We start from the raw sequence: 13629 nt of genomic DNA, 5'->3' as shown, positions 1-13629 counted from the left end.
GGTTTTCTCCAGCATAATTCTGTAAGGAATCCCCTAGACGGTTCCATATGGAGAGAGCTGTTCCCAACCATGAAATCCACAGTCCACATCCGTCTATAAATCCAAAGGTAAAGTCCCAAAGGCTGGCAGGTATCTTCACTGCACTGAAGATTTTAAACAGGTAATAAACATTTAATTAGGCCCTTTAATGTCCTGGCACACACAGCTGTAAATGATTAAGGAGATCTCAACTTCACATTGATAATACAGAAGTGGCTCTAGCCCACTGGATAAATCCTGGGTTTCCAGGACCAGTAGCACTAGTTTTAATGGTAATCTTCTTCCCTGATGGGCTTTGAGCATGAGCCAGAACTACTTCCGTCTTTTCACTGATACTGTGACTCACTCTCTGGTGTTTCACATATAAGTGGCAGATTAGATGGGCTTGAGTTAGATGGGTGCAGGTGGTGCCACCTGCTCCAGCCCCTTATTGCAGCTTTGTCTGGCCTTCCATCGGTTTATTCTGAGTCTCGACAAAGAACGGCTGCCCAAGCTGCTCTTGGCACTGTCCTAGACTTGGGCCAACAGATTATTGGCAGGCATATCACTGGCCTTCTGCATGCTGAAAGAGGAGGCCTATCAGACTTGTAACTCTGTAAAAAGAAACTAAAGCTCAAAGGCCCTCTACCGAAGTGATCAATTTCAAACTGGTATCTGTAAATGGAAGGATGGATCTACTTTCTCATCTTCTAAGTCAAGTACAATAAGGAAAATAATAAGGAAAACTAAAAGAGCACAAACTGTTAAATAATATACATCCAGAACTTGACCTTCCAGGAAAACACTGCAATTCAATGTGCCATAATGTGCTTAAAGGGGTTTCCTAAAAATCTGTGAAGGATGGATGAGTTAAGGAAATCTAAATTTCTTAGCAAAGATATTCAAATCCAACTTAACTCTACAAATTTCCCATTATGACTGGGTCAGATCCTTTCCCTGGGCATATTTTGATGGTGGATTCAGCCATCCCCCTGCTTTGCCTCTGTTCAGCTGTGGGGCAGAATCACAAATTCCAGCCATCATTTCCATTAAGCCAGAAGCTTTCCATTTGATTTAGCACAGCTGCTTTGCCCACTGCCCAACTTCTTTTTTGACACTAACTCTCCCCTAGATCCAAACCATCCTATGTTATGAAAGAGAGATGTGTTTAACATGAATTATGCCTTACAGCCAGGGATCTGCGGGGGTGAGAGGTGGGCTGCAGCTGTGCTTTGGGCGGCTGGGTAGGATTTAAGAAGCTCAACAGGAAAGGTGTCCTTAGGCGAGTACACAGCTAGAGTGGAGAACTGATATGGTGGGGCTAGAGGTGGCTGACAGATGCAAAGATGTAGCCAGGACCAGGTTGTGGGATTGGACTTCATACTATAACCAACATAGAGCCTCTTTAGGTTTTTAAGTAGAGCTTGGGGGAAAGGGGGTGAGCAGTGGGTACACAACGAAAAGGGTATTTCAGGAAGCTTACTCTGGCAGAAATGATCAGAGACCAAAAGAACAACAGGAGGCTGATGAAGTAGTCGAAATGTGATATGTTCTGAAGAGCCCAGAACTGGACAAAGATAGTGGGCATGGGATAGAGGAGGAACTAAGGGTCAAGAAAGATCATGAAGGAACATGACCTGCACAAGGCCTTTTGTGTCCAGAGGTCAAAAACCAAACCAAACAAACAAAGAAACCAAAATTTTAAGAGACTTTTCCCTTTCTTATGGAAGACAACTATAAAGATACAGTACCATAAATGCACTTGGATTATTAAAAGAATAAGAGAGTTATCCAAAAAGTATCTACTGATCATGGGAATTGGACCCTGGAACTAGGGCTGAGCCTATGAACAAAGACAGGTTTCTGAGATGGAAGGCAGAGCCAAACAGCAGTGTTTCTACAGTAAGTCCCCTACACACGAACAAGTTCTGTTCCGAGAGTACAGTTATAAGTCCAATTCATTTGTAGGTCCAACAAAGTTAGCCCAAGTACCCAGCTAACACAATCAGCCATATAGTACTGTACTGTAATATGTTCATAATACTCTTCACACAAATAATAAAAAGAAACAAACAATAAAGAAAGAAAACATTTTTACTCTTTCGGTACAGCACCTTGAAAAGTACCAGCTACGTCACTGCTGCTTTTATGCTTGCTTCTGGACATCCTGGGCCTGAAATAAAGATACTGTACTACTGTACTCTGTACAGAACTGTACAGTAAAGTACACAAAAGCACAACCACCTCTACAGGATGCACACACGTGACAATGTGCATGAACTAACTCACATGATCGGACATGTGAACACACGTTCTCACTATTAGAAAGTTCACAACTTGAAGGTTTGTTTGTAGCGGACTTACTGTATAGATACCTCAGGGCAATTATTTTGTGATCAAAACACACACATACACACACAGGGTAAATATCAGTTGTCACTTCTCTCTGTCGTTGCACTGGAGGTGACAGTGGAGACATGGGGACTAGAAAGCCCACTCCAGGACAGGATGTAGACGGTTCTCTGCCCTAGAATGTGAGCCAGAGAACACTTGCTCAAAGTTTTGCTCTTGAAAGAGCTTCTAGATTCTACCACATTTAATTCCTCCTCAGCAGGTAGGTGTTTGATTTGTACTGCAAGATTTTGTATTTTGAAAGCATCCTTAGGTTTTTTCCGCATGTGTATCTTTTGCTTCTTTACATAGGTTATACATTCCATAGTAGCAGAATATTTTCCCTCCTTGGGGTTTTTAATGTCTCTATAGGCAACCAACAAAGTATCCACCTTCTTCTTAAAGTCTTTACTTATCCATTCATTCATTTCATTAACATTCAGTGAGTGACTATGTGGAGGACACACAGATGCTGGGTCAAGGTGGGGGGCAGGCATGAAATAGCTGGTTAATACTTTCAAAGATATTATAGTCCAAAAGAGAAGCTCTGACATATCCAGAAGGCAGTAGAAGACAGATTATTCTAAATAGAGGCACAAAGGAGAAAGTTATATTTCATGAAAGAGGTAGCATTCAGTCCTTAGATGATAGGCAGAATTTTGAAAAATAGAGGCAATGAAGGCAGAAATAAATGCATAAGCACAAGCATGGAGGCAGGAAAGGACAAGGCATTCAGCAAAGAGGGAGCAGAGAAGTCTGGCTGGATCGCAGGGTTCAGGTAATTTAGGACTCAATTATAGGTGACCTTGAGTAACAACTAGGACTGTGGCAATTCTCCAAACACTGACATGATCAGTGGTCCTTTAAGGTCAATCTGAGAAGCAGGAAAGACTGAAAATGAAAAATTTCCAAAGTGGACAGAAAATTAAGATGAGCTCCAGTCCTCTAGCGTGACAGAGCTCCTGGGACACAGGCAGTGGGAGAAGAAGGATAAATGGGCAAGGGGTGAAAGCACAACTGGAGGTGGAGAGTGAGTCTGGCCTTTGACAGGGCGCCCAAGAGGTTAGGGCCTTATTGACTGTCAACCTGCAGCCCCACTGCAAACCTTACAAACAGGAATAATTTTTTTTTTTTTTTTTAGTATTTATTTATTTATTTGGCTGTGCTGGGTCTTAGCTGGGGCATGCAGGATATAGTTCCCTGACCTGGGATCAAACCTGTACCGTTTTCATTGGGAGGACTGAGTCTTAGCTCCTAGACCACCACAGAAGTCCCAAAACAGAAATAAATTTGAACCTGCTGGAAACATCCCAAGGTATGAAGGTCTCTAGGCCTAGAGGCTATTGTCAGCCTCCAACTCCCACCTCCAGTTCACTGCTGGAAGGGCAAGGGAGCCCCTCCAAGACACCACCAGAGCTTCACCACTGCCAACGATGCCTTTATCACATACATGCTACACTGTGTTTAAATTTTTTGTTTACATTTTTATCTCCCCCACTGAATCTGTAAGCCTTCTGGGGAAAGGGCTATATACTGAGGTCATCTCAGCCCTCCTCTTTTTCTTTATCCACCTATCTTATCAACTTCACTCATCTATCAATTCATTGACCTATTCACTCAATACGCTCTAAAGGCTTTTGGGTACCCAAAGCAATCTGGTTATCAAGGGCAAAATCTCCTGTCCTCAAGGATCTTAAAGTCCCCATTTACTGCCTCCAAATTTTCTTCCTTTCATCTTCTAATAATAATCTCCTGATATTTCTATAGACGAGGTGATATCTGAAGTTCAGATACAACCAGAAAGCATAAAAAGCCTGTACATATAAGAATTTCAGAGAAGATAACCTCTTTTTTTTTTTTTTCGGCAAGATGCATTACAGTTTTTGTAGTTAATGGTCAAGGATTACATGTTTTTATGTAACATATAAAACATGAAATGAAGGGCTATCTATCCTAGTATTGATAAAAGTATTGATACTATGTGTAAGGGGAATTCTTGGTCCTTCTTTTCTCTGTAGCTTCAAAAGCCAGCATAGGAGTCACTGGTGTATTTTTTTGAGGCCAGAAAGAACCTCTGTAGGAAGAGAGCTTCTACCTTCACCGAAAGGAAGCCAGATTGCTGGCAGTGAAAATTAAGAGGGTTCTGTGGGATTATTTAAGGTAACAGATGTGGAGTTAAACCTGCAGGTGTTACAGTGTATCTGTAACAAGAGATTAAATACTTTCAGATTTCAGAAGCATACATAGTTTTATGCACTGTTATTATAGAATTATATAGTGTATTGCTTATTACTGACTAGGGAGAAAGCAAGAGGAGGGCAGAATGAGGCAATAAAACAGGAGGGCACACATTGTCTCTAATAAATGTAACAACTATAAACATGCCAAGAGGAAAAGTTTCAAAGAAAACTAGAATCAGGGGGCAATTTATTCATGATTGATGTGGCTACACTATGTCAAGATAACTCCCAACTGTATTAGAGTAGCCATGACTAGTTCCTTCAAAATAGATGGAAGAGACTCTAGCAGTTGCTAGAGGTAAGGTCTGAAAAATAAATTCCATAAACTCAGTATTTTTAATTCAACAGAACTGTGAAAAAAATAAGTTGCTATATTCATGAATATAAATACAGTACCAATAAAATATAACATTCATATTGTTACGATAGCTCTACAGCAGCACAGTAGCTACCTGCAGAATCTTCGGGAGTTATCTATAATATTTCTTAAAACAAATCTTTCAAAACCATTCAAAACAATTTTGACCTCTCTTGTCCCGAGCAATACATAGAAGTACAAAGGTGATGGAGTCATTCATTAAGTGACTATAATATAATCAAGTCTAAAATCCTTCCCAAGGGCATCTCATACCAAGTGGGGACCTGAAAGTTCATCTACTACTGCAAACTGAGTAGTGACAGTGAATTACAATTTGTGCATGTCTCGCATCTTCAAATAAGAGTACCTAAATAATTCCGAAAAGCAGTGGTGCTGTTTGCTATTCATCAAATGTCTGTTAGAAATTTCCAGATATGCCTAATACATAATAGAGCTAAGAGCTTAATAAATAATATTGATAGCATCATTACATCATTTTCATAACTAATAAAAAGCACAAGATGTTACCTTATGAGCTCAATTTTGTTTGTTTGTTTGTTCTGGAAACAGCCTCTTGAAAAATCTGATAAGAATTTGCATACTAAAAATATGTAAACATGGAAATAACAAAAAGTAAAAGATTGTATTTTTGAGAGGAGGAAGAAGCATTTAAAATTAAATACTATGAAAATCTTCATCATTTTGTAAATAAAAATATATTTATTGTGCATCTATTAATATATAAAGGAAAATTCAATACATGTCACTAAATACAAAATGTAAGCTTTAAAATACAATTTCACAGACTTCCCTGGTGGTTCAGTAGTTAAAAATCTGCCTTCTAGTGTAGGGGACAAGGGTTCAATCCCTAGTCCAGGAACTAAGATCCCCCATGCCATGGGGTAACTAAGTCCTCGCACCACAACTAGAGAGCCCATGCTCCACAACAAAGACCCAGAGCAACCAAATATATATAATTTCAAAAATATATCTATAATGATCAAAATATATCTATAATGAGAAGAGGTACAAGCAGTCAAGGATAAAAATAATTTTATCCTTCCTTCCTCTACAGCCCTTTTCACTTCAGTTGAGAACTTTAGCTCAGACCCCTCTAGACTCACCCAGGACTGTTAAAATGAGCCTCCCGAGTAGTCTGCCTTGCTTCAGCCACCTTAATGCTTCATTTCCAGTTCAAAACCTTTACTGGTTTTCCATACAACAAAATCCAAATGCCTTGACCTCGCAGATATTTGGCACCAATCAATGAATGTTTCCAAACATATAACCCCTTGTCCTTAACCACAGGGACCCACTCTCCCCCACTTCACCCCCAGTCACACTCAGGGTGTTCCTACATCTGTTCAGAATCTTGGTCTTTCTGAAGGGTCCTCTTCTTTCCCTTATGTGCATATACCTGAATTTTACCCCCAGAGCTAGGTCAACAACCCTCCCCAGGCATATTGACTGACATCTCTCTTGAAGCCTTTTGTATACATCATCCTCTATATGCTCTTCATTCTAGTTCATAACTTATCATTCCAACTGTATTGGAACACTTAAGGGCATTTCTTATACTACTTTTTTATAGTCTGGCACCTTCTACTCAAGCGCTATCCCCATTCATCACAATGGCCAGTATAGCATCTCTCTAATGTAGGCCCCCAGCTAGCACTGACTGAACCAACACATAATAGCAATAATGCAAGAAAGTTGAAAAATAAGTATTCTTCAATAATATAAGAGTGATTTGGACCAAATAAGACTTTTGAGAAGCGACATTATTTTCTTTTCTTTAAAATTTCTGAGGATGTAGGAGTCCAGATGGTAGTACTGAGCTGTTTCCTTTCAGCAGAAATGGATGAGTTTGCCCTGGATGTCATGCTTTTCCACTGTGTCACCCCAGAGGACCCGCTGTTTACCCGAGGACAACTGTCCTAGGACAATTCACTGCAAAGCCTCTGTCTACATGCATGGCTCCTTGAAAGCAAAGACTGTGTTCCATTTCCGATCTCTACATATCAGTAGTCCATGTACTAGGAACTCAGTCAGTGATTGACCTAGCACCATCATTATCTAAAGCAAACGCAATTAAAGAATAACCTTTACTAGGCGCATAAATGTTAAGTAAACTTAATTCATGACTGAGATTTCAAATGAGACACAGGGCCAAAATTCTAAGGACTGCATTTATCTAAGAATTAACACAAGAATGAACATTTTAAAAAGTCAAGAGAAACTCTATGTGAACATAGGTGTGTGCACGTGAATGATTTTTAGGCATCATAGTACATTTCTAGAAGAAACCACCATTTTGGAGAGGGAAAAAGAGGAAATAGTGGGTGATTTGCTACTTTCCACTCTTCCGTATTGCTTCTAAAAAAAACCAAACTATGAAACATGTACAATTTCAAATTAACTCCTCCTCACACGAACCCAAGGACCAGTCTAATGGCAGTTAAAACTTTTTTTTCTTTAATGTGTAGATAGTCTAACATTGTGTGCTAAGTCGCTTCAGTCATGTCTGACTCTTTGCCACCCTATGGACAGTAGCCCTCCAGGCTTCTCTGTCTATGGGATTCTCCAGGCAAGAATACTGGAGTGGATTGCCATTCCCTCCTCTAGGGGATCTTTCAGACCCAGGTATCAAACCTATATCTCCTATATCTCCTGCATTGGCAGGTGGATTTCCTTGCCACATGGGAAGTCGTAGTCCAACATTACTGTAAACTAAAGAAATTTTAGACTTAGGAGCTGAGGCGAAAGAAAATGTAGATGGTGAGGTTTTGGAAGCGCAGTGGGGATATTTGGGTTGTGTAGCTTTATTTCTCTGTAACAATGGACAAATTCCTTCTTAACTTAGTATTTCCTAATTTAAATTTTTCTTTCATTTGTGTCCAGCACTCCTATCCATATAAGGATAAAATTACCCAAAGGAGTAATTCATTCTCCCAATAAAAAGAGACAGTAAAACTCTTTTCCCAAGGTATGAGATAGTAATAAAGCTTCTCAGATACTCAATAAAAAGAAGCAGCTCCATCACTACAGTAACTTGGACTAAAATGCACTTTATACATAAAGTGCTCAGTCTTCATAACAGAATGCTTACACTGAAAAATGTCCAGGCATCACACATCTACTCCTCTTTACACTTTGTCAGGGTAAAGAAATCTGGTCTTGGTGGGAGATTTGGAACCACGTGACAGCAGTCCCTTGGGACACAGATCTCATCTTCGCATACCAAGCTAAAATAATCTAGCACATAGTAGCTTCTTAGTGACCCATGAGCTCAACGAATGACACTTCCTCAAACAGTACATACTTGTTGACGTTATCAGAATTAAAAATGCTCTGATAAGTAAGGAAATAATAGTTTCTGGACTCGCTAGATTGCCATTTTTACTTTAAAAAACTAAAAACACAAATGATAAAGACCACCTTGATGAAAAATCCCTGAATCCCAGTTGGTTTTCTACCAGCCCAGGAATCATCTCCTGAATTACCCTAATGAACTGCAGGAATTGGGACATGGTGCCCTTAAAGAAAAGGATGGTCACAGGGTACCAGGAGTGAAAAATCCTCAGTTCTGTCCTACTTCCTTCAGGCCAGGAGAGAGTTGTGCTTACATTTGACATAGACAAGTTTCTATATCACAGAGGCTGATAAGGAAAAACATTCTTTTCTTCCTTCCGAGCATCAGGACTTGTCTTTGTACCTTGCGGTGTTTCTGGAATACCTCCTCTGGGTCTCATCAGCTCACCACCTTGCAAAGATGAGAAGAGGGCTGCTTTTTCTACCATTCCTGCCATCTGGAAGACCCTCTTTGTTTCATTCCTCCCCATAAACAGTCCATCTGTGCTCAAATCTCATGGTGAAATGTACCCTTGATCTTTTGCCTCCACCTCTTAATTTATCCTTTGACTTCAATTCCTGTCCTAAGATTCCATTTTTCTACATCAAGCTCTTGTTTTCCATATTTTTCTATGCTTGCCCCATCTTTCTGATTAATCGTTGTTGAGGAAAAAACTCAGGACCGTTCTCCTTGAAAATACAGTTATGGTTTTGACTGCAATGAAGCCTCTCACAACCTTCATATAAAAGCAGTAAACCACAAGATCACTTCGAATTTTTACTAGCACAGTTATTTTAAAGGAAGAAGATATTTTTAGAAAGCTTTCCAGATTTATAGAAGTTTTAAATGTATTAAAGCCAGTTAATTAATTCCAAACAGCTTCAATACTTCCTCCACTGCAAGACCAAACCAAGTCACAGAAAAAGAAAACTGCCAAGTGGCATTGCACCTACCTGAGGGTATGGGGAAGTCCTGGATTTGGACTTTGAGCTGGAGAGCCTGGACTTGGCCCCCTTCCTGCTGTCAGTCAGGGCAGGAGTGGAGCTGCCTGCATAGGAGAAGGCTGGTTTGGAAGCTGCGATCTGATCCAGGGAGAGCTGCAGCCCTTTGTATTCCGTGTCCCTGCAGGGTGGGAAGACACAGCCCTTAATAGGCCACCACAGGAGACGGATACACATATTCTCTTACTGGAAATGACAGTCATTCATATTTGGAGAGGAATCAAGTGAAAGTTAGCCATATAACTGGTTTCCACAAACACCTTGATTATTTTGGAAGTACCTAACATTTAACAAATGTCTGTGAATGTAGCTGCCAAATTATATGATATGCTCATGAAGATGCCTTGATTAAAATATACATTGCTCATTATTTTTATATAGTAGAAAATAAATCTAGAATTCCAGTTCTCTGAGCTTTTGTGTCCCTGCTGGTGAGTTATGGATTATAAAGGTTTTCTATTTGTGGGATGAGCTCAGCAGAAAACTGACCAACTGATGCTGTCTGATCATTGACAAAAAGAATGTCTTTTATCAGCTGTTCCTTGATCAGTCATCCTGGGTAAATATTCCAAATACCCATATGGCTAGCAAACTAGGGTATCCAGGTTAACTAGTTAAAAATCCTTTTTCAACAGGCTAACTAACTCAGTTACCTGAGGATATACTTTCCCATCAGTTCTTTCTACTCCTTTACTCAGTAAGTATTTATTAGGCTCCTAAAACATATCAGACTTTGTGCTATATGGAGATGAAAGGATAAATAAGGCATGTAGAGCCCCCTACCCCTGTGCAGATTACCATCTCTTGAGGAGAAGAAACAATAAAGAAATAAACATAATGACTGCAGGCTGTGATGTGACAGGGGAAAAATGTATCTCAAGAGAGTTCACTGAGAAGGTACTGCTGAGGTGTTCAGGGACTAAAGATGACAGCTTGGTCCTGCCCACAGCTACCAACCACCTCAGCCTGCTCCCAGGCAGCAGGAAGTCTTGGCTGACTCCTCGGGTTTCATAAGAGGATATCAATCCTTCCCACTGGCAGCCAAAATAAAATGTTTCAGAGTCTTCCTTATGAGGACTCATGGGAGAACTTTCTCTCAGGTGCCAGAACTAGCCCGGCTGCTTCTGAGTAATTGATTTCTTTTTATCTCACAAGCACTGTGAATCATATCATGCGTCATGTTTCCTTCTTTGCAATGAAGTCAAAAAGCCCTGAGCCCAAGTTTGATGTGTCACCACCTCTAGCGAGTATACAAATCCTCATGGCATGAATTCTGTACAACAGACTCCACTGTCTCTTTATTTTTTTTTTTTATATTATTTTTCCTTTCTTTAATGGGTTTGCCTTTTTAAACATTCTGCATGCATTTTCCACGCTCTTCAGATTAAGATAGCTATGTTAAGTGTAGTATTTGATAAAATTATACACGTAAGAGTGGTTGGCAGATCTCTACCGTTCAGTGCCTATTCTTGTCCTTCTCCCTATCTGTCCTGCTACAGAGAGATCAGGCAAAGGCAAAAGTATAATTCAGGCAAGGAGTTCCTCCTCAAGTGACCAGAAATAGAAACCGGCTAAAACAGGGCCAATAATATCACTACTACTAACTGGAGGGTAGTGATAGATGTCATCAGATTACAATGGTTTCATATCAAATAGCTCATCTACTCAGAAACCAACACAATTCTGTAAAGCAATTATCCTTCAATTAAAAAATAAACTTTTTTAAAAAGACAAAAAAATTCTCCTTATGTAACAAAAATTTAGAAGGTAGGCATGCAGTTTGTCTTTTGGGTTTTGGGGGGTCTGATTACCTCACTGGTCTGTTATATGCTCTACTTAACTCCCAAGAACCACACACGGCACAGACTCTGAGCACTCCCTGGTCAGAAACTCATTACCTGCCAAAATGTGGCACCCATCTATTTTTCTGACAATATCTCAGAATTTTCCTTCATTAGTCCCTTGCTTCATCCAGAATAGTTCTCCTCAGACTGATCTTATCCTTTCTTGACTTTCTGTTTCTTAAAATCCCTCTTATAAAGAACTACCTTAAGTCATACTCACCTCTAGAAAGCCCTTCCCGGCTACTAAACCCATCCGTTCCTTCAGTGTGTGTTTACTGAGCATCTCTGTAGTGGCCATTGGGGGACAGCAATGAACAGAAAGACTAAGTTACTACCTTCATGACCAAGGCACTGGGGCCAGTTCCCGAGGGAAGTGAGGAGGGAACCAGAAGGTTACCTCTTTCCTCCTCAAATCTTATTTTTCAAGGGATTATATCTTATCTTGCCCAGTGGATTCTGAGTTCCTGGAAGACTACTGTCAAGAGCTATTTTGTCTGTTCCAATGGCAACTGGCACAGTAGCTCACCTAGATGGAAGAGGAAGAAGATAAGGATGCAACTAAAAAAAGATTGCTTTCTTCAGTGACTGCTAATAACCTAGAACCCAACAGCCTTTCTCTGTGGAAAAGACCCCTGTGGACTGTGAGTCCCCAGACACACCTGACCCTGAGGTCACGTGCATGTGACAGTGAGCAAGCTAGGCGCTGACAGGAGGCAGGGCTCCCATCCTTGACCATATTCTGTGTCAAAATGTACTTCCATCCACTGGACAGTGGAGTATCCACTCAGCCCCTAGAACTGACAGCAAGAAACACATACCTCTGAAAATCAGCTAACTAATTTTTGTCAGTTCATTCTTAATGCAACATTTCAGCACAGAGATGTACAAGCAGAGGCTACAAGCAGAAAGTAAACAGGATTCATTTTTCTCTTACACACTATCAGACCCCAGAGTATGCATCTTAACCATTGAAAAAGTCCAAAATTTTTGCATAGTTTCCAACCAAGGAAATACTCCAGATTAAATAGGCTTAAATAAAGTTTGAAAGCCAATAAATGATTGTAAATTCTACATATTCATATGAAAAAGCTAATAGATATAAAAAGTCATACTTTGATTTTTTTTTTTCTTTTTTTGCCACATTGTGGCATGTGGAACTTCCCTAACCAGGGATTGGACTCATGCCCCCTGCAGTGGCAGTCCAGAATCTTAACAACTGAATAATCAGGGAAGTCTCCGAAGAGTTATACTTTGGATACACCAATAAAAATATTAATGTTTTGGTGCACCAAAAAATACAAAAAAGGATTCATCAAAACTGAGCAGAAGATCATGAAGTCAAGTAGATCACAGTGTGAGCCTCTTACTGTGTGATAACCTGTCTAGACTTCAATTTCCTCTTTACACCTCATAGGGATGTGCTGAGGTTCAGATGAAACACTGTGCATAGCTTATTGGACAGTGCTAGAGGATAATACATGCTCAGTAAGTAGTATGATTTCCACCCCCAGGGCACTTTTTGGCTCCCGCTTTCCCCGGAGCAACAGGTCCACCTTGACAGCAATTGTAATACGTTTCATTCCAAACACCTCCCTGTGACATATTCCTTTCCTTTCTATCCGAAACTCATTTTGATTTGCTCTGTTCCTTTTTAGCCTCTAAACTCTATTGTAGTGTGCCCAAAATATTTATTAAGTTAATTAAGTTTTTTATTGCTAAGTCACCAAATGAAGACCATAGCACAACACAGACGCGGCCTTCTGAGAAGAGTGTTTCTCTGTTCGGGACTCTTAGCAGCTCAAAAGATGTGTCAGGATGAAAAGCACAATAAAAAAATACCCACTTAAAGACTTTTCAAGTACGGTTGATGTGCTGCCAAGAGCCGCTCTGAACGGTGGATTCACTGAGAACAAAGCATTTGTTTTACTGTTAGAATTCTATTAAACTGAGTATTTCATTTGTGTAGATTAAAGGTCTAGATACTGATGGGAATCACATTACGAGTTCCATTTCCTTCCTCCAAACTCAGACCCAAAGAAGAGTCTGGCTCCCCCACCCCCTCCTCCCCTAGAGAGATGTATTCTGGTATCACACACATATCCTTAAAGGTAGGTGTACACCTAGGAAAGTCGGTCAGTGTTTCCCTGGGCAGTAGGACAAAATAACACATGTGGGTGCACAGATCTTAGACCCTGAAATGAGTATGGAGCTTGACTTAGCTGACTTTAATAAAGGAAGAAATCAGCCCTGGTCAAGTTTTCTTGAGAAGCGCCACATGGGTCATATTCAGAACCCCACAGGTAACCCTCTTAAGGGCAGCTCTCCCAGATACTTATCAAAAGCTTAGCAAAAGAGGAACTGTAGCATATGCCATTTGACATATTTTTCAAAATGGCTGTTGATACCAAATTACTTTTTATTTTTC

General features: G+C 40.2%; 1 protein-coding gene across 1 annotated transcript in view; it reads right to left on the bottom strand.

Moving 5' to 3' along the window:
- The window catches only part of SIM1 (SIM bHLH transcription factor 1), a 68675-nt gene that overhangs the window by 19244 nt on the left and 35802 nt on the right, over positions 1–13629 (bottom strand). The window contains exon 9 of the mRNA XM_052645929.1: positions 9313–9481. Coding sequence (XP_052501889.1) covers positions 9313–9481 — 169 coding nt within the window. The remainder of the gene's footprint in view (positions 1–9312; positions 9482–13629) is intronic.

Source organism: Budorcas taxicolor, chromosome 9 (genome assembly GCF_023091745.1).
Source record: "Budorcas taxicolor isolate Tak-1 chromosome 9, Takin1.1, whole genome shotgun sequence".
Lineage (NCBI taxonomy): Eukaryota > Metazoa > Chordata > Mammalia > Artiodactyla > Bovidae > Budorcas > Budorcas taxicolor.
This window is presented reverse-complemented; position numbering and strand designations above follow the sequence as displayed.